A 24,854-nucleotide genomic window follows, 5' to 3' on the forward strand; every position below is an offset into this window, starting at 1 on the left:
GACAGACACGACAGAATATCATTCAACATTCTGCCATAATTAAAGACTAAGTAACATGACGTCACTGGCGTAAGCGGGGGTGTTGCCGAGTCCAACTATTAAACGTTAACTACGAAAAGTCCAAATGTAACTACAAAAGTCCAAGATTAACTACGAAATGTCCAAAGTTTAACTACGAAATGTCCGAAGTTTAACTACGAAATGTCCAAATTTTTCGTAAAACACGTTGTTCCAAAAGTCACAAGTTTGAATGGTAACCAAGCCTTCTCTCAAGGTAACCTAGCATTTTAGCTCGTTTCCAGTTAATCGCGGCAACTCCGCGACATTCCCCAGGAGAAAGCTCCAATTCCTGAGGAAAGGAGATTCTGCATCAGTTGCCTTGCTCGGGTAGCTGCTGCTCGGGTGGGACGTATAGTGGTGGAGGAAATTTCCTCCTTCAGTTGGCAGTCGACCAGAGAGAATCCAACCCAGATGAGATCCAAGCAAGTACAGTCCAGGTCTTACTTTCTTCCTTTCTGGCAAAACCAAATCACTGTAGTAGTCATTTCCAATCAGCAATTCCACACTTGATACCTTTAGTTCATTTGGGAGAGTGTCAGCAAGTTCATGTCCCATAACAAGGGGTCAAACTGCTAAGAATTGACAGGTGCCCTCTGAATCGTTCCAGTAATCTTTGCAACCACATTTGCTAGAATGTTCATTGTCTCTCCATTCTTTAATTTCAAACCAAGTTCAACAAGTTAGGATTTCAGTATTTCTTTCTATGTTGGTTCTCGGGCTTCCACAATCTAGCAAAAGTCGGGTAGACAGCTCCTTTGAAGTCTCGAGGTTCACGGTATCTGCCAGAGCAGTCTGCGTAAGTACCTGTTCGCCAAAAACCAATAACGAACTTTAAGTTTCGGGTGCCATTAAGGGGTTGGTAAACAGCCCCAGTTTCATTTTCTTCATTAGAAGAAAACCTTCTTGGGCAAAGACTTCTTTGGTGATTTCTTACTCTATGGCAGTGGTCACCATAAACTCACTAATGCCTTACAAATTCTTCTATTCTTTGTTGCGCGACTTAAACCAGATAAATCAAGGCCAAAGCATGTTACTAGAGTTCTACTTGGTTTATTTACGCTTTAAGTTGTTTAAAAACTTTTTAATTTCGGTTTTTCCGTCATAGTTATCGCAAGCTAATTTCGCCGGCTGCGGTGGTGTTTGGTTCAGAATTTTCTGACTCATGTTTCACACAGGACGATTTGTTGGCCGCTGATACTGTAGATGCATCATAGTACGGTTGGTCTTCATCTAACTGGTTCAGGTCTAAATAAGGAACGTCTCGCTGCATCCAGTCCTCCAGATCATGACACAGCTCGGTAAAGGTTGGGCGCCCATCAGGATCGTCTTCCCAGCAACGCGTCATCAATTGATAGCTGTGTTGGTGGATCAGTAAAAAATGAACTCCTCAATAACATAATGTGAATACTTAAAGTAAATTCCCGCCGTTAACAGACAGAATAAAGTGTTCCCTAGATATTAGATCCCAGAATCTCTCTCCCAGTTTAAGCCGACAAATCTGTAAGTATATAGAGTAGAACCTTCCTAAGGTGGACATTTTTTCGATCGCAATGTGTGTTCATTTATAAAAGGCGTATGCTTATTCGAGGTTAAAAATGACGGAAGTGTTTGTTTGTGGGACCGGGACTAAAGTGTCCTCTTAAGGGGGTGGGGGTGTCCGCCCCCGGGGTCGGGGTGTCTGTTAGCGAAAGTCCAACTGTATTTCGATTTATCTATATTTTTACATTTTAAAGTGTTTCGATATATTAAAATATTTTTATTTTTGTTGATTACCATATGATTTATTCCTAATGAAATCTTTTATAGGGAAAAAGCTGTAGCAATTACTTACTGACTTAAAACCTATCACTGCAACCAAATCACCAAAAAAAAAAAAATTTACTCACAACTCCTCTGAGCATGTATCTGGCTTTTCCATTCTATATCCTCTTCTGAGCAGTGTCATAATTTCACTGTTTTTGATTCCGGGGTAAGGAAAACCACCTAAAAAATAAATTCATAAAAGATTTATCACCTTTCATCTATCGTTGACAACCAAAATGGACATGTTTGTTCCAGACTCGTCCCCAGTCGTATTTTCTGTCTCTCCTGTGTCCAGGGGAACTGGGTCAAACTAAAAACGGAGGGAATACCCCTCGGGCTCCCCGCGCTTCTCACGTTAATATTAATAGGCGAGGCTGAGACAAGACTGGGGACGAGTTAGTTTTTTTCCGTGCACTAGGCACTGAAAAGGATTAAGTACCATAATCTTAAATTAAATTGAATCTTGATGGTGTTTTGTCGAAAAACTTTTCTTTGATTTCCATTCGAATAAAAAAGCTTTGACAAAGCTACACCATAAGTAGAAAGGAGCAAGTTTGTGTACCTACTTGTCAGAGAAGTTTTGCTAGTAGTGTTATTCTGTGAAGGGACGAACATTAGCGAATACAGTTTGTGAGGGATACATTTTTTCAGGAACATGAGAAAACTTACCGAGAGTCGCAATCTCCCAGAGTACAACGCCATATGACCACCTATGATATAACAAATTATTTCTAATAAAATACTGCTTTTTACGAATTCCTTTCAATTTACTGGAAATTTACCCTTAAAAATCGCCATTAAATCCAAGTGTTCATCATTGCTGCACTATAAAGACAAAGAAAGGAACAGTACGATCCTCACCTTGGGCCCACCAATTTGAGCAAATGCGGAAAAGAAGCCTAAACAAAATCGGTACGTCACGGGTTCTTACCCCTTTTAAGCTGTGAATTTTCTTCAAGCTTTTGTCTCTTCTTTTCAGGCCAATTTCTTAAATTAGTAGGCATTGCTTGTTTCTTAACGTATTTATTCTGTCTTCATTCACACGCATGGAGAGTAATTTGAAGAAAGAGTCCTCAAATTAATATGGAGAGATGCAAACCATGCAAGTCCAACGTAAAACTTAATTCACTTACACATCACTTTTTGTGGTGAAAACACCATCATTTATGGCTTCAGGTGACATCCACTTTACAGGAAGTCTGTTGTGTTGACCGGTCCTGTGATATACATTCTCTTCCGGAGAATTTCGCGCCAAACCAAAATCAGCGACTTTGACGAGTTTGTTGTCAGAGACTAAGACATTGCGGGCGGCTAGATCCCGATGAATGATGCCCTTCTCCGATAGGTATTGCTAACAGAAGAAATATCGTTAGTCACTGTGGTTGCTTGCTATTTACAGAAAAAACTTTGTTGGACTAAAGTACGTTAGTTTATTGTAAGAATGTAATAATGTCTATATCACCATTAACCATTCGAAAGAGAAAGCACTTCCCATAAACTTCTTTTAATCAAAAGCCGCGCGTTTGTCTTCAAAGTCGGATGACTTGAAGCAGGAGAAGCATGAAAATGGCAGAAAATGGCAGGGGTTCGAGATACTCAGGGCAAAGGGTAAAGGAGTGTTAGAAAAGAAAAGTGAGATCACAGAGCACACAGGTTCACTCTTTACTTTATCCATACCCTTTCATCTAATGAAAAAATATTTCACACTTACCATTCCCCTTGATATTTGCCAGGAAAAGGACATCATGTCCTGTGATGACAAAGAATCGTCTTCATCTTCATCTTTTTCTTCCTTCTTCAAGGACAGTGGGTTCTTAATTTTAATGTCAATGCTATTCTTCGCCTTCAAGAAAGCCACGTTGACTTCGTCAATTTCGTCAATACCAGGCTTAAGCTGTTGTTTGAACAGATAATATCACCTATAAGAGCTAATCCGGTATGCAGGTTAAGGTAATGGTAATGCAGTCATTTAGTTGATTATTAACATGTAGTTGATAAAGGTAAACCGCCCAAACGAATTTGGAAAAGCTGATGTTTTGAGGGCTAGTCCTTTGTCGAAGCATGATGCAAGTGAATGGTAAAACTTACACCGCCTGCATTTTTCTGGTTTAATGATCTTGGTGGAATGGGTGGTGGCGGCGGACTTTCTCGTACGTCAGCGTATGTCACTTTGGTGTCTTTTATCTGGAAATCATAAATAATAAATCGCATAAGACGTAGATAAAACTTTGACATCGTTCTAAAATGCTTTGGACCGGGTAACTTAAAATATTTCTTTTCGGTCGACCCAACACTCATAAGTTATAAGTTATCAATAATCTTAGAGTCTAGAAAGGCTAGTGCCATTTACGTTTAAATAACTCTATATTTTTAAACTGTATTTGTGTACAATTGCGCGCGTTCTAGCAATCAGCCGTCTGTAATTAAAAGTCGGAATACGTACAAGTACCAGCTGGGGCTACTCAGTCCTTGGCTTAAAAACCCGAGCAGCTTCCGTTTTTATTTTCCAATGGTAATGGACTGAGCACTAGAAGATGTTGATTACCAGCGCACTATTTTAACGTACAAAGCCAGTTGAGACAAACGCATTTCACAGATGTTTCGAAAATGTCTTGACTTGCAAGCTTGTTAAAACATGTTATGTTTTATTGTTTTATTGGGTTTGCAATTCACCAGGCTTTGGTTCCTTAACACGACAACATTGACGACATTGAAATGGGGTAAGGGATTGACAAAAATGGGCAGTAGTACCAAAATTGGTGAAAATTGTTATTTATTAAAGGGTCTCAACTGTTTTGTCCGAGTTTTCAGGTATCAATTCCTGTGCGAAAGCATGTTTGGTCGAAAAACACCCTTTTTATGCAGTCAGTCTATGCTAAAGCTTTTACCTTTTTCCTTCGCGCTCTCATATAAGACAGCAAGTCTCCTTGTGGTGCAAACTCCACTATGAGGAAATTTGGAGAGGACTTGATGCAACAGCCAATCAGACTCACGATGTTCTTGTGTAAACCAACTGATTTCATCAGATTAATCTCATCTAAGAAATCTTTCTTCTGATCAGAAGTGGCATTCTCTGAAAATGTTTGATAGAAATATAAAAGCTTGCGATTCTACATTTTACGCCCTGTCATGTGGCCCACAGTCGTATCTCATACTAGGTTTGCAAATGCACTATTTAGCGAAATGTTACCACTTGTACCTTCGTCTTACCCATAAACGCATCAAATCGACCCAACCTGCGCCCAAAGCCGGATCTCTTGTTGCAAATCCAAGGCACCAACTATTTCCTTGTATGCCATAACAAAAGTCAGGTTGTAACATACCTTGTAGCATCTTCACCGCTACAGTTATTGACGAGTTTTCTTTCTTCTTCAATGAAGGAACTTTCATGATTCCTTTGCACACTTTTCCAAATGCACCATGACCGAGTTCTTCGCATATAGTGACGTCATCGCGCTTCATTTCCCATTTATCACTCCGTTGACTTTTCCTTGGTAATTTGTTGTAGCTTTTTCTTCTGCAAAATCAATTTTCATAAAATACATTAAAAGCTCAGACGTAGAGGGAGGAGGGCTCATATAATCGGAGCTCGAGATTATATGGTTCTTTAAGAGCCAAGAATAAAGCCAGGAGCCATTGGAAGGAAAGAACATATTTCGACTAAGTCTGCTTGGCGAACTATACCAAGATTGAGCTATCTGCTAAAATAGAACAATTATTAGATTCATGTTTTTTTTCTGATATCGGAAATAATCAACTTCGTGGTGATTTTTTCTGGAAGCTAAAGACTGCTGTTGACAACTGTATCCCAACCTTGGTTTTTTTTGATATCACAAAACCACATCCCATAATTATTAAATGTTGGCAACCTTGACATAAAATAAATATAATGTAAATGTTAAACATTAACAAGAATAAAAACCTTGTATTTCTCCGTTTTCTCCAAATGAAACAAGAAACAGCAACTACAATGATCACAGCCGTCGCACCACCACTGACAACTATCACCACGATCACTAACGCAGATAACCCATTCGTTTTACTGTTGCTAGGATCTCTTGTAGGGGAAGCTATTGATGGGCGGGTAAAATTTTGTAATCCGGCTGTAGAAGCAATTGTTGTTGTTGTTGTTGTTGTTGTTGTTGTTGTGTGCGGGGTTGCTAGTGAGGTCTTCATTACCATTGTTGATGAAGCGATCGAGTTGGTAGGAACATTTGTCGTTGTTGGTACCAAAGAAGAAACGGATGTTTGAAGGTCTGCACTTGGTGCGTTGCGAGGAATTTGGGGATCAGGCTCTAATTCATATAAACAAAACTTTTTAGTGAAATGCTTTCTACACCTCTACAAAATACTCCACACAGCGTTTCAAGTATGCAAAAACGTTGAGAATAAAAGCACTTTGCTTTTAAGCTTAGCTGCCACAAAATTAATTTACGTACGCATATTATGTTCTGTTTATGTTATCATGGTTTTTTTATCTCAGCAATGCCCAATTCCCGCTATGAGAAGCGCCCGCAGGGAATCATGGTATTTGTATTCAACAAAAAAACTGATCCTGGACTTGACACTGAATACAACAACCATGATTCCCTGCAGGCGTGTCTAAAAGAGAGAAATGGCATTAACAAAAAAAGTAAGATTCTACCAAAAGGAACATTGCCCCCAGCCCTTTTATTGTCATTGAAAAGTCGCCTGTTTATAAAGATTGTACTAAGGCTCAAGGCTACATTTGTCACTTTAATGCACTGTTTCTGAAGCACGTTTCCTCTGGTTTTTTAATGAACGAATCAAACTTAGCTTGGCAATGTCATTTTTATACAATAAACGAGAGAATAATTCTCGCGTGCTCATTGGTCGAGAGCTCTGGTAGATAATAGTATAGACCGTGAAAATGGCGTAGGCATGTAACGCAACTTAAGGAAAATTGTCGCCACTTTTCCAAAACCAAGATCCGTCAAGTTGTGAAATGTTAACTTAAACATTTGGGCGGAATTTCTCACACATTCGACAGCTTCAAGTAGAAAAAATAGGTCACCAAGGGTGACATGAGTCTAATGCCGTATGGCATAGTGATACAGATTGCGCGGTTTTCGTAAGCCGGTTAAAATTGGTTAGAGGTTTGTGTTCGGGAGTTTAATTTAAAATGCTTATAGCAAGCTAGGGGCATCGTGGATGATTATGGATGAAAACGAAACAGTCATAAATGTTATATGCTTCACAAAATTTAAAGTATGAACAGGAGTTGATGTTACTTCTTCCGTATTGTCCGTAAAAGCAGAAACGATTAAACATTTGGACAAGATTGCGTGACGATTTACAAAAAGCATGTTCATTACAACAAGGGTTGAAGAACTTCACATCGTTTTCTTTCAGATTTTTCACCATTTTGATGATGACTCTTGAAACAGATTTTGCAATAAAAGCACTTGAAATAGTGACTGTTACTCCATTGTACTGTAAGCACTTAGTGACAGATTTTCCTAAAAACGGGTGTAAATGCTCACGTCAATATAATGATGACCTTTTGAACGCTGGAAACTAGGCAATTATTATCGAGCTACCATACACAGGAGCGAAGACTGTTTATCATGATGTACAAATTTCGCGAATCATCACTTCCATATCAATGTAACCATTTTATGATTTTTCTAGCTGTAAGAAGAACTTAAGATCTCTGAGAGTCGTAAAAGCATGAAATTCGATTTCAGTGTATGGCAAAGGCCGGCGGGACAGTGTAATACTGCAAAGCGGCCAAACAAACGCATTTTGATTTAGTCGCGTAACTTGATTTACATTTATCCATGTACATCTTTTATTTTTGAAGGTTTTTGTTTGCACTGTAAAGAAAAAATTGGTCAAAATTCGAATGACTTAAATACAAAAACCGAGGTAAAGTTTTCTATTTTTTAAAACAAAATAAATATTTGGTCGCATTGTGTAAATAAACGCGAGTCGCCGTCGAAATATTTTTTCTCAAAGACGTCTTGCTTTTTAAGCAAGACGAAAACACAAGTGCTTAACTGAACTGAAAACGAAGATTTATTTTCACAAAAAGCTTACAAATGTCTTAACTGGAAAATTATTTCGTCCTGTTCAAGTGTTGAATAATCGTGACTTGAGAAAGAACTTTTAATTATGCGTGGGAACACGTGTCGCTGATTGGCTGTTTTTAATTGAAACTAATCGTGCGTGTCCGTACGGAGTCCGTTCTTGCAGCTGATCATTGTTTTCTACATTACAGCGAACGATTATCGATCCCGAACCATTCCCTTGGGATTGCTAACAGCTTTTTTCATATAACAAAGAGTCTAATGCGCATGCGCAAAGCGCACGCAAGCATTAGACTCAAAAACTGCTATCTTACGAGCTGTCATCACGCGCACGCACAACTTTACATTTAACTTTTTTACAGCTAATTCTCCCTTTAAATTGTCACTGTCATTGTATAAAACAATCAAAGGGTTACATTTGAGTTTTGAACATTTTATAAAGTCCTTTTAATGGTCTATAAGAGTGGAGACCATGGAAAAATATGGTCGATTGATTGACTACTCTTTCTTCCGACAAAGTTCGTCTATTTTGGACGTAATGTGAACTATGGTGTTGTATACAAGATTTCTCCACCTTACCCTTAGTTCGCCGGCAGAAGAGTTTATTACTTACGTTACTATGTCTGATCCACTTGGCATCTGGTGCTATGAAATAAGTGTCACCAGCTATAGCATAGGCTCTGGGCCAAGAGGTGTCGTTGTAACTAGGAAGAAACCAGCCCTCGTGGTAAACATCTGTACACCTCCACGATTTGTCGGTTCTAACGCCATTGCTGGATGAGGCCATAAAGCCAACCCAAAAAGAATTGTCTTCCACCTGTACAGCTTGAAGTTTGTGCTGATCTTTTACGAGTGCCAAGCTGCCCGTTGCTCTTGCTGTGAAGACTCCATCAAGATAGAGCATGATAACGTTGGTGTAGTAACCGGCACGGATGGCTATCAAGACTATTAAAAGAATTGTTATCCACGTGATCAATGGGAAGACAAATAAATATACTCGCTTGCGTACTACTCTTGAAGACCCTTTCTAATTGATCACATAGGTAATAGAGTAGACAGCTAGTTACTTTTATTCTTCTTCTGTGTGAGTGAAGTCGCGTGCGTCGCTTCGCCTTTCTTCCCGTTACACAAAAAAGGAAAAGAAAAACTTTATAATTAACCTCGCAAGTGTAGTTGCTAGTGGAATTTACGAAGACAAATAAGAATGAAGCTAGAAAAATCTTACTAAATATATTTATTTATTTATTTATTTTATTTAAACATTTATTTATTCACGGTACAATAAAAAACACCGGCATATGAAATCTAATTAATAAACCTAAACCTGTTTTCCACGAATGCCGTGTCCCTATACTCATGCATTAATGAAGTTATGATTAAGTATTAAGAATTTGCCTCCCTGAGATTGCAGGGTAGGCTTTTCCAGAGAGTTGCACCACTATAGCTAAAACTATTCTTTAAATAGTTTGTTCGTGGAAGAGGGGCAACTACTTTGTTCGCGTAGTCTCTTGAAGGCAATAAATGGCTTATTATTGGGGAAAGGAAGATATGAAAATTCTGTTGGGGTGTCAAAGAATAAAGCAAGTTGACATAGACTGAATTGGCGGCGAGAAACTAAAAATGAAAATGTCTCAATGATACTTACTTTTATTAGTAGATTTCTCCTCCGTACTAAAGCGACGTCTACAGATGAACCTGGTTGGGATATTATTTGCCAGACTAATCCAGTGAACATTTCGAGGAATTCCAGGCACTCGAGACGAACCATCGTTTATAGGCCTAATGAAAGCGTATGGCCACGCATCGTCGGAAAAATTAGTCTGCTCCCATCCATTTTCTGGATTATCGGCCTCTTTGCATTTCCAGCTACTGTCCGTGACCACACCATTACTGAACACGCCAAGGAACCCACCGAGCAACCTTGGTGCGTTGTCAACGGACACAGCAATGACTTCCGTTTTGCTTGAGAAGGAAAACCACCTTGCTTTGTTCCAACCGCTTGTGTGACCAACAAAGCGGCCGTCTGCGAAAACTGTGAGGTTAACGGCACCGGTTAAAACGCCAACAAAATCTGCAATAAATTGTTAAATAAGTTTTCAAAAGTAATAAGGGACTATGTAATAATCTAAATTATTCAAGGGAAAGAAGGCTGCGAAAAGTATCAGAGTAATACCAGTGCTGGCAAGACAGGCCTGTCTGTGATTTGCACCTCCAGTCACTGAAGAGCTGAGACTATTATCATGTTTCGCCGTCATATCTTTATAATACAGTAGTTTCAATTTTTGCAATGGAGGCCGGAGGCCTAAGATTGGAGGGGGGATTAACGTTATCTCTAGGCCGTATTGTACTCGTTTTAGACCTCCCCACCCGATATAATTATTGCAAAGTCCTTTTAAAGCAAGCTTGTTCGGATAACTACCCAAATTCCACTCTCACTGTTGACGCCGGCCATTAAAAACCAACCATTTACGTTATCTTGAAGCCGTATTGTATACCCGTTTTAGACCTCCCCCCTCCCGATAATTTTTGTACAGTCCTTTAGAGCAAGGTTGTTCAGATAACTACCGAAATTCCACTCTGTTCAAGTGACGCCTGCCATTTCAAATCATTTCGTCAGTGGTAAAGGTTGTTCAGATCATTGTTGTTACTTATCATTACATGTAATTCCCAAGCATTTAGTTACCAACCTGTACTAAAGTGCTGTTTTTTAAACGTTAACTATAATTCCATTTACCTTTTGAATTTGCTTGAATTGATATAATGATTGGAGTACCCAGCCATAAGGTGCTGAGGAAGACTAGGAACATTTTCTTTAGTGCTGGGATGCCGTTGCCACTAACTGAAATCGGAAATTACAAGAGATGATAAGTGAAAGTTATTTGATGAGTAAATCAATTAAGTTGCTAGAAGAAGTACACTGTATTGGAAGTATTGAGGTACTTATAAAAATTCTAGGTGTGCTGGCCTTCTAAAGGAAAAGAAACGGCAGTCATCATCGGGAGAGAAGGAAAATAATTTCAGAAGAAGAATACCTGAAGCCATTAAAATTCTGAGCCAGGCTCCAACACTTAATCGTGACCAGTTATCTATCCACTATACTATTTTATTTTGTTACTAATGCATAACAGCATTATAAAGTAGATACTACGCGTGCTCTGTTTGGTCCAAAACTATGGACTATTGTACCGGTAAACATACGGTTTCTCATATGGTGGGAGCACATAGCTTGAGCGAACATTTCAGTTGCTCAACTTCAGTTTGATAAGTAATCTTTTTTGGTCTATCAGACGATAAAAAATCTGGTTCTAATAAAAGATCAATATGAAAGCATCTTACGAGGGTGGATCACTTAAATGATTTTCCCCGCCCACTGTTGTAGGAGTGAAGGCAATCAGGGAAAAATTGAAAACGCAAAAAGCGGTAAGGAACGCAAGAAACAAAAGTTTTTCGGAAATCGTATTTGCAAGGAAACAAATTAGGAGCACTAATTTGTCCCGATATAAGTTTGGTACTTCAAAATTTTTGGAAGACATTTTGACGCCGAGTCCATAATTTAAAGTTAATGAAAGCTCTTGAGTCTTGGAGTAATAGAGTCTGCGGCGGGCTTAGTGGGCGTTCCAATTACAGCTTACAGTTTTATCTGTTATAAAAGCAGAGGAGAGTTTTTAAATGAGACAACATTTAGTTTATAGTATGTAACAACGATGCTTTTTGCATATCAAGATGATTTAATTCGCATGTAATTCGGCTTCCCTAACCTGAAAAGTCTATTTTTCTTTTGCTGCTTTTGAAATCTTTACTAGTTAACAAGTGAAAAGAAATTCTTCATCATATATATTCAAGACTACCGCTTAGGGGTTGCTTTTAATAGGTGTTTTTTTTGTAAATGAAGATTAGTAACACCATGAATGAAAGGTGTCATGAAAATATTATGTGCTTTAAACGATTCAATTTATATCTTTCTTTAATGCGTCGGCGAGTCAACAATTTTAATTATGTGTACAGTTTAGAGCGACGGAAAGGAAAAATCGAGGAAAATAATAAAAATCGATTTAATTTTCGTTGACGGTCTCACAAATTTGCCAAATTTCAAGCCCGAAATAAGTTGTTATAAACAGTCTTTGCGTTCGCTAACACTTTAACCCCCACGAATATGTTTGGACATCAACAGAAAAAGTAGTTTTAATTATTTCTGAGTTTCTTATCTGCTTTAGGCAGATAAGCCATAATGAGCAAAAAATGAAAAAAGTTCGTTTTTCAACTTCTGCTTTCCTATCCCTCGGTTTTCCCTGATCGGCGAATTAAAAAAAGACACAAAACGTTATTGTAAGTCGGATATAAAACATTTGTGACAAAATGATGTACTTACCACATACGCTGTTTGGCTTAATAGAATGAAGCTAAAAAACATCACAGTCAAGCAAAGAAGGCGTCTAATAACTACATAAGCCAGGACTTCTGAACGTAGTTCTTGAGATGTGGGGTAAGATGATATCAGACAATTGTTTATGGAGGAGCGTGGTAGATTGGTAAAGGCCAGCTGGTGTTGTAATCTGCAGGTTCCGGGTTCAGTTCCTCCACCCTGCTATGCCACTAGCTAGCTGGATTAGTTCTCGGTCGGTCGAGCCGTTCAAATCCTCGGTCAAACTTTGTATACATAGGCAACTGGTCTGCTTCCAGCCAGGTGGGTTTTTAACAACGTTGTGTTCGTTTAAATTGTTGTTCCTTTTTTCAGTGGCATGCTTGGAAAAAAGCTATCTCGAAGATAAGTGCATGACCATTATAAACAGCATTTACATTTGTGTTATTAGAGTGATTATGAATAAGTCAACGCTCTCTTATTGAACATTCACCTGATGGTGGTAAATTTGCTTTTTTAATTAACACGTCTATCCTTATCCCTTTCGGTACACGGCTTGCAGTACATTTAGAGCGCTCTGCTTACATTATGCTCTACTTACAATGCTAATAAATCGTATAAATGTTTCAAAAATATATTACAGTAACATATGTAGCAGCACTGTCTGAGCAGTCATATTCCACAAACGTAAGCGTGCACCATAATCCAAAAGTGCACTCTGACGGCGCAGCGTGGGCGAATCAATCGCTTCCCCAGAATTTTTTTTCTCGCTCGGTTTTTTTTTCACCGGCAATGTTATGAAACAATCGGTTTATTCTTTGAGCTGTGCACAATCGAGTTTTTAGTGCCCGCGGGAAGTTTGGAGAGCACTCAAGAAGCTATCGTCTCAAGCAACTCTTACGCTTTATGCGTCCTTTCCAAATTTCCCGCGTGCACCATAACTTTTGAAAGTGCACAGCTAAAAGCATGAACCAATTGTTAATTACAATTACATGATGGGGCAAAGATAAAAAGAGAAATAAACAGCTCTCACAAATAAAGATTCTAAAAAAAATATTGACTGTCCATAATGTGGTAAATATTGAATCATCATAGGGTCATGCAAGCTTGACAAGTACCCCGTAATCTTTATTTAGGCGATTGTGTCACTAGTAAACCGAACAGCCTCAACAGAACCTCATTTAACATTGTGCCGATTTAAGATAAAGTAACATGTCTAACATGACGTTCTCATAGGCCAAACATGCACGGCAGAACCTCATTAAAAACACACACATCAACCCTAAGTGGAGTTATTGAATACTTTATTTAACCTCGGATTGTAGAGTATATCTCCGGTCAATTCAAAAGTACAACGGTACAACGGGTTAAGACCAGACTATAAAACCGGAAAGTTCATGCCCTACTCTTTACGATATGCGCATGAGTTTTTTGACGTCCCCTTCTAACCATAACACTGACTCGAAAGTTTCAGGAGACGGGAACGTTTTATCGCACTTATCAGAGAAGACTAGAATATCAAACCATTAATCGAGTAAAAAATATAATCACGATACAGTGATACCAACTAATAATTTTAACGCAGATAGTAAAAATGGAATTCCTGAATCATGGATACCTACGATCATAAAGCACAAAAGCCGATCCACGGCAAAGCGGACCTAGGAGAGGACAATCTCTACATAATAGTCGGAATAATAATGAAGATCGAAAAGCGCCAATACGTACAGCTAGCCGACGTTTTACAAAGAGCGACACGTTAATAATTGAAATTATCACCTAAAGACTGAAGACCACACATCAAAGCGACTCAATTGTGAAACAAACGAATAAAAGTTCATCCTCCTAGCTATCTACCATACGGTGAACAATAACCACACACACACACCTTTACTAAGAAAAGGAAGATAACCAGTTCAGTTTTCTGTGTATGTCTCAAGCCAAATTCTCTACGGTGATAGTGGTATTTTTGTCGGAATGATTATCGAATGCAAGCTCATGACAGGCCGATCCGCTGGACACTGATACTGCAGATGCATCATAATAGGGTTTATCTTCGTTCACTTGGTTTATGTCCAAATAAGGAGTGTCTCTTTGCATCCAGTCCTCCAGATGTTGACACAGCTTGGTGAAAGTTGGCCGCGCATCAGGATTGTCCTCCCAGCAACGCGTCATCAATCGATAGCTGTGTAGACACATGCAAAATGAGAAATAGCGTCTTAACACAAACTGCTTCAGTCAGAATAAGGCTCTCGTCATCCCAACTTTTTCTACCGAAAATGGCTCGATTCTATGATGATAAATGTCTACAGCAGCCTGGCAAGAACATGGGTTTATATTAAAAGAAATGGCGAGGTGCCTCTCTCCTACGAGGAGGCATCTTTTGCATGCGTGCACTTTTTAACAATTACATTTTTTAAAGATATATTAACAATGTTTTGAATTTTTGTTTGACTATATGATGTGGTATTACTTTTAGTATCTTTCATCTTCATGTCATAAAAGTCATGTCATAAAATTCCACCCAATAAAAAAGCTCTTATCCTGGTCTCTCCCACCAGCCCCTCCCTGTATATTGATGTTACTTACAACTCCTCTGAGCATGTATCTGGTTTTTCCATTCTATATCCTCTTTTAAGCAGTCTCATAAGTTCTCTGTTTGTGATGCCAGGGTAAGGGAAACCTCCTGAAAAATAAAGTAATCCAACTCGTTACTTGGTTTTATCCAAAATTCGGATCTTTGAATTAATTCACCTTAAAATGAGTAAAAATTAAATGAACCTTCATTCTATTTCGTTAAAAAAGTTAACTTTTCGTCCTCCCTTAATGGAATAAGCCTTTAAGTTAAACGCGGAATTGTCAAAACTAAACAATTCAAGACGTTTCTTTTTCTGTCGAAAAAAAAGTAATAATAAATACAACCAGAAGTGGTTAGAGTGTACTTTCGTTTCATTCAACTTCTAGAGTTTTACCCTGTTTGCTGGCCGTCGATCTTAACCTGTTATGATAAAACACAGCCAACATGTATGAAATATGAGAGATATGTTTTTTTTTTTTACAAATGACATTACGTAATAACAAAACTTACCAAGAGTTGCAATCTCCCAAAGAACAACGCCATATGACCAACTAAAAACAAACAGTTTCTATTAAAGCTCTCTGTCAATTCATTTAAATTCGCTAGATCTTTTCATATCCTTTCCTTCGTTTGTGATAACGTTTTAAATGACATCATAGCGGCCAGCGTTTTTAGTTTGCCAAAATGCAAGGCCTGCGGGGAGGAAGGACGAGCCCCCAAGCGGACGGTGGAAGACTCAGGAGTCCTGAGACTCATCTATGTTGTGCTAGTTTCAATCTAAAGAAATATGTCCACAATCAAACCTCAAGAAGCACATTTAAACATGGAGCACCGCTAACATTAAACGTAATTCACTTACACGTCGCTTTTTGTGGTGAAAACACCGTCATTTATGGCTTCAGGTGACATCCACTTTACAGGTAGTTTATTGTGTTGACCGGTCGTGTGATAAACACTGGCTCCCAGGGTGCTTCGTGCCAAACCAAAATCAGCGACTTTGACAAGTTTGTTGTCACAGACTAACACATTGCGGGCGGCGAGGTCCCGATGAATAATACCTTTTTCAGATAAGTATTCCTAATAAAAGTAGAAAAAGAAGTATCGTTTTAATTAATTTGGTTGCTTGCTGATTAGAAAAGGAGCTTACCAAAGGACTAACCAAAAAACTGAGCTGTTTGGTTTTCTTCAAAAATGACAATTAAATGGAACTGTGTAAATGGGAAGGAATTTGCAAGAGATTCGTTCTAACTGGGAAAGCAAATCGTGTGGAAAACCCACTATGCTAATTTTTTTTCACATACCATTCCCTGTGCTATTTGCCAGGAGAAGGACATCATGTCCTTGGAAGTCAAATAATCTTGTTGTTCTTGTTCTTCGTCATTCAAAGACGGAGCGTCTTTAACTCGCAGGTCACTGCTGCTGTCCGTCTTCCAGAAAGCGACGTTCACTTCGCCAATGTCAACAATGCCAAGCTGATTCTACAGAGAAAGTTATAGGCACTAGATATCAGACAGATGATAATTCATTCGGCTTGCGAAGAAGAATATTTATAGACAAACACCTCTCTCCTGGTTGACAATTTATAATAATCATTGCAACAAATAACTAAATTGTAATAGCATATAGTTTAGAAGTATATAACACTTAGATTCTTATTGCTTACACTGTCTTGAGTTTTCTGGTTTGGTCTTGGTGGGATCGGTGGTGGTCTTTCTTGTACCTGCACGTATTCCACAAAGAGAGAATTTATAAATTCAGCGTAGGGGGGGGGGGGGGGGGGTGACTTTCATCATAGCAAAAGAATTTAAACATGACTTACAGTGCCTTCATCTTGAGTGATCTTGAGTGAGTCGGGAGTGCTATCCCGTACCTGCAAGTATGCCGTATCGGTGTCTTTCACCTGGAAATCATGAGAAGCCGGGGTTAATAATAAGTCTTCTAACAGGTAATCATAAACATGTGTGTGTTAAACATTCTATCTTGTATCTTTTTCCAATGCAATTTCTCAGATTCTGGCCTATTCAGCGGAAAAATGAACAAATCCATCCGTATGTAAGTCGAAGAACGATACCGATGTCATCAACCTCTAGACAGTTTTTGTCCTTAGTATTGTCAAATCAACAGAGCACGGCCACTCCAAAAAATGTTGCGTCAGCTTTTAACCATCAATACACATTATACTTAAAATTCTGAGCAACGTGCTCCTTGAAAAAAAAAACGAGTATATGTTACTAGCAACTTTTACCTTTTTTCTTTGCTCCCTCAAATAAGACAGCAAGTCTCCTTGTGACGCAAACTCCACTATGAGGAAATTTGGAGAGGACTTGATGCCACAGCCAATCAAACTCACGATGTTCTTGTGTGAACCAACCGCTTTCATCAGATTAATTTCATCTAAGAAATCTTTCCTCTGATCAGGGGTGGCATTCTCTGAAAAGTTTGGCAGGATGTAAAGTTTCAATAAAAATGATAAAGCAGCCGTAAATTTTCCCGCTTTTCCTAAGAACATGTCTTCGGGACATTAATAGTTCATATATTAGCTAGACGCCAACCGATGATTAACACAGGTCGCTCTACCTAATAGTCTCCCTTTGCGAATTCGTAGAGAGAGAAACTTTTAAAAAGTGCGCTTCATAATGAACACCGAAAAGAGATGAACACGTACGGACCCTTCCTTCAGGAATCCAACATACTAATATGGAGACTTCCTTGTGAAAGACAACTGGCCAACATCTTGGCTATGAAGTTCTACTATTTTATCATCTTTTAGTTATAGTGTTTAAAATTTTATTTTTTTTTTTTTTTTTTTTTTTTTTTTTTTTTTTTTTTTCTTGGGCGGGGAATCCCCTCCACCTTATATGTGTCAGTCCTTGGCTAGCTACCAATATTTGTCAGTTGATGCTATAATAATGGTATCAAACGAGCCCAATCACTAGAGAAAACGTTTTGTCGTGATGTAAAATGTTACCATAGCAACCTTTTTACCTGTAAAAACTCTTAATTCAGTTCAGCTATACGTGCTTATAATAAGAAGACAAGCTAGGTGATCCCCACTTTTTTCATCAATATGAGGAAGGAAAATACCAAAGAAGTAGCAATAAGTCCAACGATGGTTACGACTGAAGAGTACGAACAACAAACTTGAAAATAATGGTCATTTTTTTCGACATGCGCCGTCCGTTGCGTAGCTTTTTTCAGGTCTTTGGCATCCAATTTTGTGGCTTCTTTCGTGACTTTATAACAACCGTAACACTTTGTAGAAATACTTACGGGGGCCACGAAGCAACTTTACGCGGAGAGTATAATATAGCGTAAATCATACATCAATCTGTTATAGCATACCTTGTAGCATCTTCACCGCTACAGTAATTGTTGACTTTGCTTTCTTTTTTAGTGAAAGGTCTTTCATGAATCCTTTGTACACTTTGCCAAAGGCGCCATGACCGAGCTCGTCACATACAGTGACGTCATCTTTCTTCATTTCCCACTTATCGCACCTGTGATTGTTCTGCAGCTCATTGTTGTTCTTTTTCCTGCAGCATAAATAATGTACATTTCGTTAATGCTGTAGGTGCTTTTCTTAAGTCCTATCAAAAACTGAACATAAAAAAATTATACCATCAAAATAATTCCCTTTAACTTCGTAGCTTTTATGGTGGCTCGTAATAGTTTAGTCAGAATTAGATAGGCCCATCTTTGATATTCTATCGAAGCTAAACTTATTTTGTTTAGGAAAATCTTTTAGTACAAACTTATGCAAGTTTTACAAATAAACATGTCAAGGCCACTGAAACGTCAAAATTTGTTGCCAGGGCAACGTCATAAGAGGTCAAAGATACCCTATTTTGGACCTTTTGAGATAACTAAAAAAACTACTCGGTGGAAGTTCTTGTTTTAAATATATTTTTATCTATCCGACAAAAGAACATTTTCGTAATTTTTTAATAAAATCTGTTTGCAGGATTCGGAGCTACGTTATTTTTCACATATTTAAGGTGGCTCTGAACTCCCTACATACAGAAATTTTAATAGATTGTTCGCTTTTTTGTTTTGTCCATTAGACAAAAATAAATATATGTAAAACAAAAACTTTCACCGTCTAGTTCTAAAGTTTTTTAAAAGCCTCAAACAGTCCAAAATAAGTTATCTTTGACTACTTTGGTAGCTGTTATGTCAATGAATTTTGACGTAACGGTGACTTCAATTTGTTCATTGGTAAAACCTACACAAAGCTTTACTAAAAATTTAACATCAACATTATTGGTGTTTCTGCAATGCAATGCCAAAGAGGGAATGCATATAAGCCATCATAAGCCACCTTCAAAAATGTTTTACGAAAATTAAAGTCACTGTGAAATTCCATTTAAAAGCACCTATCAGAACGATAAAAGGGAAATGCTACCAATATTTGATCGCAGACACAGTGTTTATCGAAGCTGCTAACAGTCACTTTAAAACATAAAGAATTTATGTGTGTCTTGTGGCGAAATATAATTGAAAGTAATTGTTATATCGTTAGTAGCGTATTAATTAGCCACTTTTTATTCTTTCACATGAACGTGCAAATGTTTGCTGCTTGTAAATAGCCTGAGGTAATTAATTTGGTTAACTGCTGTCAGTATGTTTCTGTGTGTTTAATTAACAGTTTACCAAAACCTGGACGTATATGTACCAGTACGATGAAGGCGTTTTCGATCAAACAGACACTCTTATAATTATTGTTGACATAACTTTGTTTAAATTACGCCTACAGGCTCAACTTGAACTTGAGAGAGAATCAGAGGATATGTCAACGGTTAAACAAAACAAAACAAAACAAAACATTTCAGTCGAGGGAACAAGTGCCAGTTGATGGCGACATGACATCTCTCGAGAAGTGACTAAGCCCGCAGGTTTTGGTCTCAGAAGTTGCTTGGCAACTTGACGTATTTTCACGGGCGATTGCTTTCGGAGTACTCGTTAGCGCTCGCGCAAGTTTTTAATTGGATGAAATAGTTCGGAAATTCTTCGAGTGCTTCAACGAAGATTTGCCAAAACTGGCACTTTTTTCCCCGACTGATTTTACTTTGAAACGTGTTAAACTGAATGAATAATAAAAACCTTCTATTTCTTCGTTTCCTCCAAATATAACAAGAAACAGCTACTCCAATGATCACAGCCGTCACACCACTTCCAACAGCTATCATCATGATTACCAACGTAGATAACCTGTTCGCATCCGTGCTGCCAGAGGTATTTGATTGACTGGAACTTTTTGATTCGGTTAAAAAGGTCGGTACCAACGACGACTTGGATGTTTGAAGGGCTTCACATGGTAAGTCCTTCGGAATTTGGAAGAGAGGTTCTAAATTAAAGAGACAATTTTTTTTTCCCTAAAAATCGCCTTTTCTTGACTTAGAAAGGTTTGTCTATAATTCCATGCATACAAAAAGAGTAACAGTACCAATATGACTTTACTATATAACTAGCTGTTATTTGTTGCATGGCCAGATATTACGTTTTCTGCCAAACTTATTCAAAATCGTTGACTTACAGTACGATTTTAAACATTATGACAAATTAGGAAAATTGGCTAAGTAAATTTAATTCCTTAGAACAAGCAGTAGGGTCGTTTACCACGTTGTTTGCTTCCTTACTGGTTTTAGTTTGTCGGAATAAATTTAAAATTTACCCTTAAAAAAATATTGATCGTCAGACTTGTCTTGGCAGCTATAATCATACATTGCTTTGTTTTGATCTTAGTCTGGGGTATGGCATGTACAATTTATTTCCTTACTCATGGTGGTGTTTCGCCGACAGTAGATTTTATTACTTTCGATTCCATATCCAATCCACTTGGCATCTGACGCTATAAAAGGTGCACCAGTGTTATCTTTAACAACGTATGCTATTGGCCACGAGGAGTCGTCATAACTGCGAAGAAACCAGCCCTCGTGGTAAACGTTTGTACATCTCCACCATCCGTCGGTTCTCACGCCATTGCTGGACGATGCCAGTAAGAAAACATCGCGAGCAGAACTTTCTCCTACTTGTACCGCTTGAAGGTGGTGCTGATCCTTGACAAGCGTCAAGCTTTCGACTGCTTCTGCTGTGAAATCTCCATCAAGATAGAGCTTGATAGTTTCGTTTGGGGCGAGGATGGATATCAAAACTATCAAATGAATTTTTTTAGCAAAACTGTTAAATTTCTCTTGTGTAAAGGGCTTTTAAAATACAGCAAAAGTGTAAATAACTAACAATAAATAGTATGCTCCTAGTTGACCCACCCAATCGACCCAATCGGCCGCAGACAGTATGGGAAGCTAGCTGCGCGTGCGTAAGCGCGTTACTTCTGTTTCGCAAACGCGCTCCGGGTCGGGCCGCTTTAAGAACGACCAGCACTAAAATTGCACTTATGCGCTGCTTGAAGAGCAACTGAAGGGGAAAAAGCAAAAACGCGCAGTCAAGGAGTATACCGAGAATACCAATACAAAATACAAGTCTGACTCAGGGGACATAAGAGGGGAGCATAAGCTAAGCGTGCAAAGGAGTTTCTCAAGGGAACTCCTCCTATTTATGGTCTCTGTGGAAAACCCAACAGGTCAGGGCCAGGTTGCATAAAACGACGTAGCTCTTACGGGTATACGTAGGTGTATTCTTAACTTAAGAGAGTTGCATTAAATGACTTTTAAGTGGTCCACTTACGGAGTACACGTAAGCGACTGCACTTACGATTTTCGCAGGTGCGCACGTAAGTGTCGTTTACGAAAACTGAAAATCAAAGATTTTTAATGAGGCTTACCGCTATTACTTTTTCCCTCATCCTTAATAAAGCGGCGTCTACAGATGAATCTCTTTGCCAAATGATTTGCCGGACTAATCCAGTGAACATTTGATGGAATTCCATACACTTGTGTTACACTGTTATTGTCTCTAATGTAAGCATGTGGCCATGCGTCGTCGTTAAAATCAGTTTGCTCCCATCCATTTTCAGGACTGTGGGTCTCTTTGCACTTCCAGCTGCTATCTGTGACCACTCCGTTACTGAAAATGCCGAGGAATCTACCCTTGTTCTTTGGGTTGTTGTTAACGGACACTGCAATAAGTCTCGTTTTGCTAGAAAAAGAAAACCATTTCGAGTCATCCCAGGAATCACGGTCGTGGCCGATAAGACATCCGTTTGCGAAAACAGTGAGGTTGTCGTCACCAGTTAAAATTCCAACAAAACCTGTTGTAAAATAGAAAGCAAAAAAAGCAAGCGCAAACTCACAGGATTGTCTTTGGAAAACAGTTTTGTGTCCAGGACAACGTTGTCTGCGGTAGATCAAAGTAAAGTGCAAAAATTCGAAATGTGTAAGGGTGCTTGATGAAACATTTTAAATGAATCTAAACTTATTAGCCTACAGAGAGCCAAAGTACCCTGAGTATACCCTGAGCATAAATCAAAAGGAATATTTCTTAAGGAGCTCGAAAGGTCCCAACTAGAAAGTCAAGTTAGTGGCTAATGCTTGCAGTTTTTGTTAATGTCATACAAGCATCATAGAATCGGGTGAGATGATGATGATGATGATGATTCAGCCTGGTCGTGTACATATGTAACTAACTTTTTTTATTTACAAAAACGCGTAGGGATGTGCGAGCTGTTACCATCTCAGACTGTCGAGAACATAAATATATAATAAAATTCTCACTAAATGAGTTTAAAGTGCCTATACTGCCCCCTCATTTTCTTAATATAATTAGATTTTTTCCAAGTCAATGCATTTCAAAAAGCCAAATTTAATTTATTTTATTATCATAACCAATTATTGCCTTCGATGTTTCTCAGTTTGTTTCCTACAAGTATTCATATATATTTACCGTTATGACACATGAATGGCCAAGTGTCATCGACCACATCACTGTCGTACAATACTTTACCGGGGTCCTTAAATTTGGACTTCTCTCCTAATATCGATCACTGGTTAGACTAGCTTTTCTACTTTTAAGAAAAAAAATGATTTAATTCTTAATGAGATTAGTCTGAATTGAGCCGCACATCCACAACTATAAATTACTAACATATAGCTAACCGATGTGGCCTTCTCTATTAGCCTTGCGTTTTCGATTTTCTTGGAGATCTCCTCGCCCTACCTGCCATAGTTATTACTATAAATTTGTCAATTCTGAAGTGGCTAATAAATGAATGAATGCATGATGATGATGATGATGAGGAGGAGGGAGGAGGAGGAGGAGGAGGAGGAGGATGATACACACCATAAAGACGAATATTGAGCAGAAAGGCATATTTTCATGAATATAATTGCCTTTACCTTTTTCCTTTACTTTTGTATCTGTTTGGCGTGACATAATAAACTGTGTACACAGCCATAACTGGATACCGAGGAAAACAACGAACATTCTGTTTTCAGTGCCCTAATGCCGTTACCATAAGCTGAAATTAGAAAAGATTAACAAACAGTTTGATTACATCTTTCTGCTTGTCATTTATTAATTCACTGAAGATTTATTGCAATATATGAAAATTATAGGTGAAAAAGTAGTCAATAATACTGACTGCTCTTCAGGGTGAACCGATTTTTAGTTTAGGCGGCATTTGTTAGATTTGCTCTTTGTACTCGTCGAAGGCCTGTCTGTTCGTATCGAACTCTCGAGAAAGTCATTTGTGGCTGTCCAAGTTAAGGTGATCGAGAGAGAATCCGACTCCATAACCCAGCTGACGGAAAGACCAAATAAAGCTTACTTTATAACACCGTCATGTTACTTGTTAGTCACTGAGTGCACATCATAACTTCGCTTTTTAGGGAAGCTGCTATGTTCCGGTGATGACTTTTCCACGAAATAGTTTTTAAAACAACATTCATGAAAAATACGAGTTTTTTTTGAAATGGACAGTCTTACTTCATTACCATATGGGGCCCAGTTTTTCAATGAGTAATACATGGTAAGCAATAAATTGGTCGCTAACAGCCTTTCTAAAAGTATAATAAACTAACATTTGTTTACCTTGATCTGACTTCTTGTTATCTCGCCCTGTTATAAACATCTACGTTCTCAATGCAATACGCTTGAAGGGTCAATATAGACTTGCCACAAGTCGACTCTTTTGAAGTCGCAATGACCTAACTACCGGAAACTGGCTTTGAGAAAGTATAGGGTAAATAATGAATTTATTTTACGACTAAGACAGCTGAGAATGCATAATTACTAAAATTCTGCAGTAAGAATAATTTATTGCTGGTCCAACATTGTGTCAGTATTGGACCGGTATAGCGTCAAAAGCTCTTTCTCGATCATCACGCCACGTGAACTTTCTTAAAAAACCAAGCAACTCTGTATGGACCACGCTGCCCTCTTTCAGTAGCGTCAAGTGCTCTTTCACAATCATCACGGAGCGTTATAAATTTCTTATAAACCAAGCAGCTGTGTACGTACCACGCTGCCTTCTTTCAATACCGCCCTCGCGCTTTCTGTAGGATTGAACCAGCTGCGTTAGGAACACACTTTGCGCATGCTAATATGGAAAACGTTACAACTCGCAACGTAGTTCGAGTCATATCATCTAATTGTATTTTGTTCTTTTAGTATATCCAGTTAGTATCATTATACGTGCTCTTCCGTATGGCCGCAGGGACACTTAATGAGAATTTCCAGCCCAATATGTCAAAAGAGGTATTAAATTAAATACAACGTTAAGTTGATTAGTAAATCTGAGATCAATTCACAGTGAGGATAACATATAATCTATCAATTACAGTAGTAGAAAAGTAGGAAATTCAAATTTTACTGAGTTTTCAATCCTTAATTATACCAAAGTAATTAATCGCAATGATGACTACATCGTGTACGTGATAAGCCGAAAATCAATTAGCGTCAAATAAACTCCTAAATAAGCTATAACATTCTGTTGTTTTACTGCCCGAGGGTCATGACTACCCAAAATTGATTAATATCAATTTTACTTTGTTGTGATTGGTGGACCTGAAATATGGCTTGGAGGAAAATAGGTCTGCAAAAAAAAAAA

At 38.4% G+C, this 24,854-nt stretch overlaps 2 protein-coding genes across 3 annotated transcripts; both read right to left on the minus strand.

Annotated features, from left to right (window-relative positions):
• Window positions 1–1,154: 1,154 nt before the first annotated feature.
• On the minus strand, window positions 1,155–23,240 carry LOC144646410 (uncharacterized). Of its 2 annotated transcripts, XM_078505990.1 has the most exons (13): window positions 23,143–23,240; window positions 21,633–22,058; window positions 20,628–21,002; window positions 19,952–20,195; window positions 18,194–18,384; window positions 17,097–17,281; window positions 16,671–16,751; window positions 16,515–16,571; window positions 16,153–16,329; window positions 15,711–15,928; window positions 15,362–15,402; window positions 14,863–14,959; window positions 13,535–14,458 (listed from the first exon to the last, which is right to left on the minus strand). In XM_078505990.1, exons 1-13 carry the CDS (start codon window positions 23,228–23,230, stop codon window positions 14,209–14,211), a joined length of 2,430 nt encoding a protein of 809 aa, XP_078362116.1. In that variant the 5' UTR covers window positions 23,231–23,240; the 3' UTR covers window positions 13,535–14,208. The 2 variants fall into 2 exon arrangements, with proteins under 2 accessions (XP_078362117.1, XP_078362116.1); XM_078505991.1 differs by lacking the exons at window positions 13,535–14,458; window positions 14,863–14,959; window positions 15,362–15,402; ... (4 more) ...; window positions 17,097–17,281; window positions 18,194–18,384 and adding exons at window positions 1,155–1,415; window positions 1,947–2,043; window positions 2,533–2,573; ... (3 more) ...; window positions 4,752–4,936; window positions 5,187–5,380.
• LOC144645827 (uncharacterized) lies at window positions 6,343–12,586 on the minus strand. The gene is made up of 5 exons (XM_078505364.1): window positions 12,283–12,586; window positions 10,648–10,752; window positions 9,559–9,984; window positions 8,527–8,858; window positions 6,343–6,465 (listed from the first exon to the last, which is right to left on the minus strand). The coding sequence occupies exons 2-5, from the start codon at window positions 10,718–10,720 to the stop codon at window positions 6,343–6,345; spliced, it is 954 nt and encodes a 317-aa protein (XP_078361490.1). The 5' UTR covers window positions 10,721–10,752; window positions 12,283–12,586.
• Window positions 23,241–24,854: the final 1,614 nt, after the last annotated feature.

The sequence above is a fragment of the Oculina patagonica genome, chromosome 3, assembly GCF_052425735.1.
Source record: "Oculina patagonica isolate OP01 chromosome 3, crgOcupat, whole genome shotgun sequence".
Classification (NCBI taxonomy): Eukaryota; Metazoa; Cnidaria; class Anthozoa; order Scleractinia; family Oculinidae; genus Oculina; species Oculina patagonica.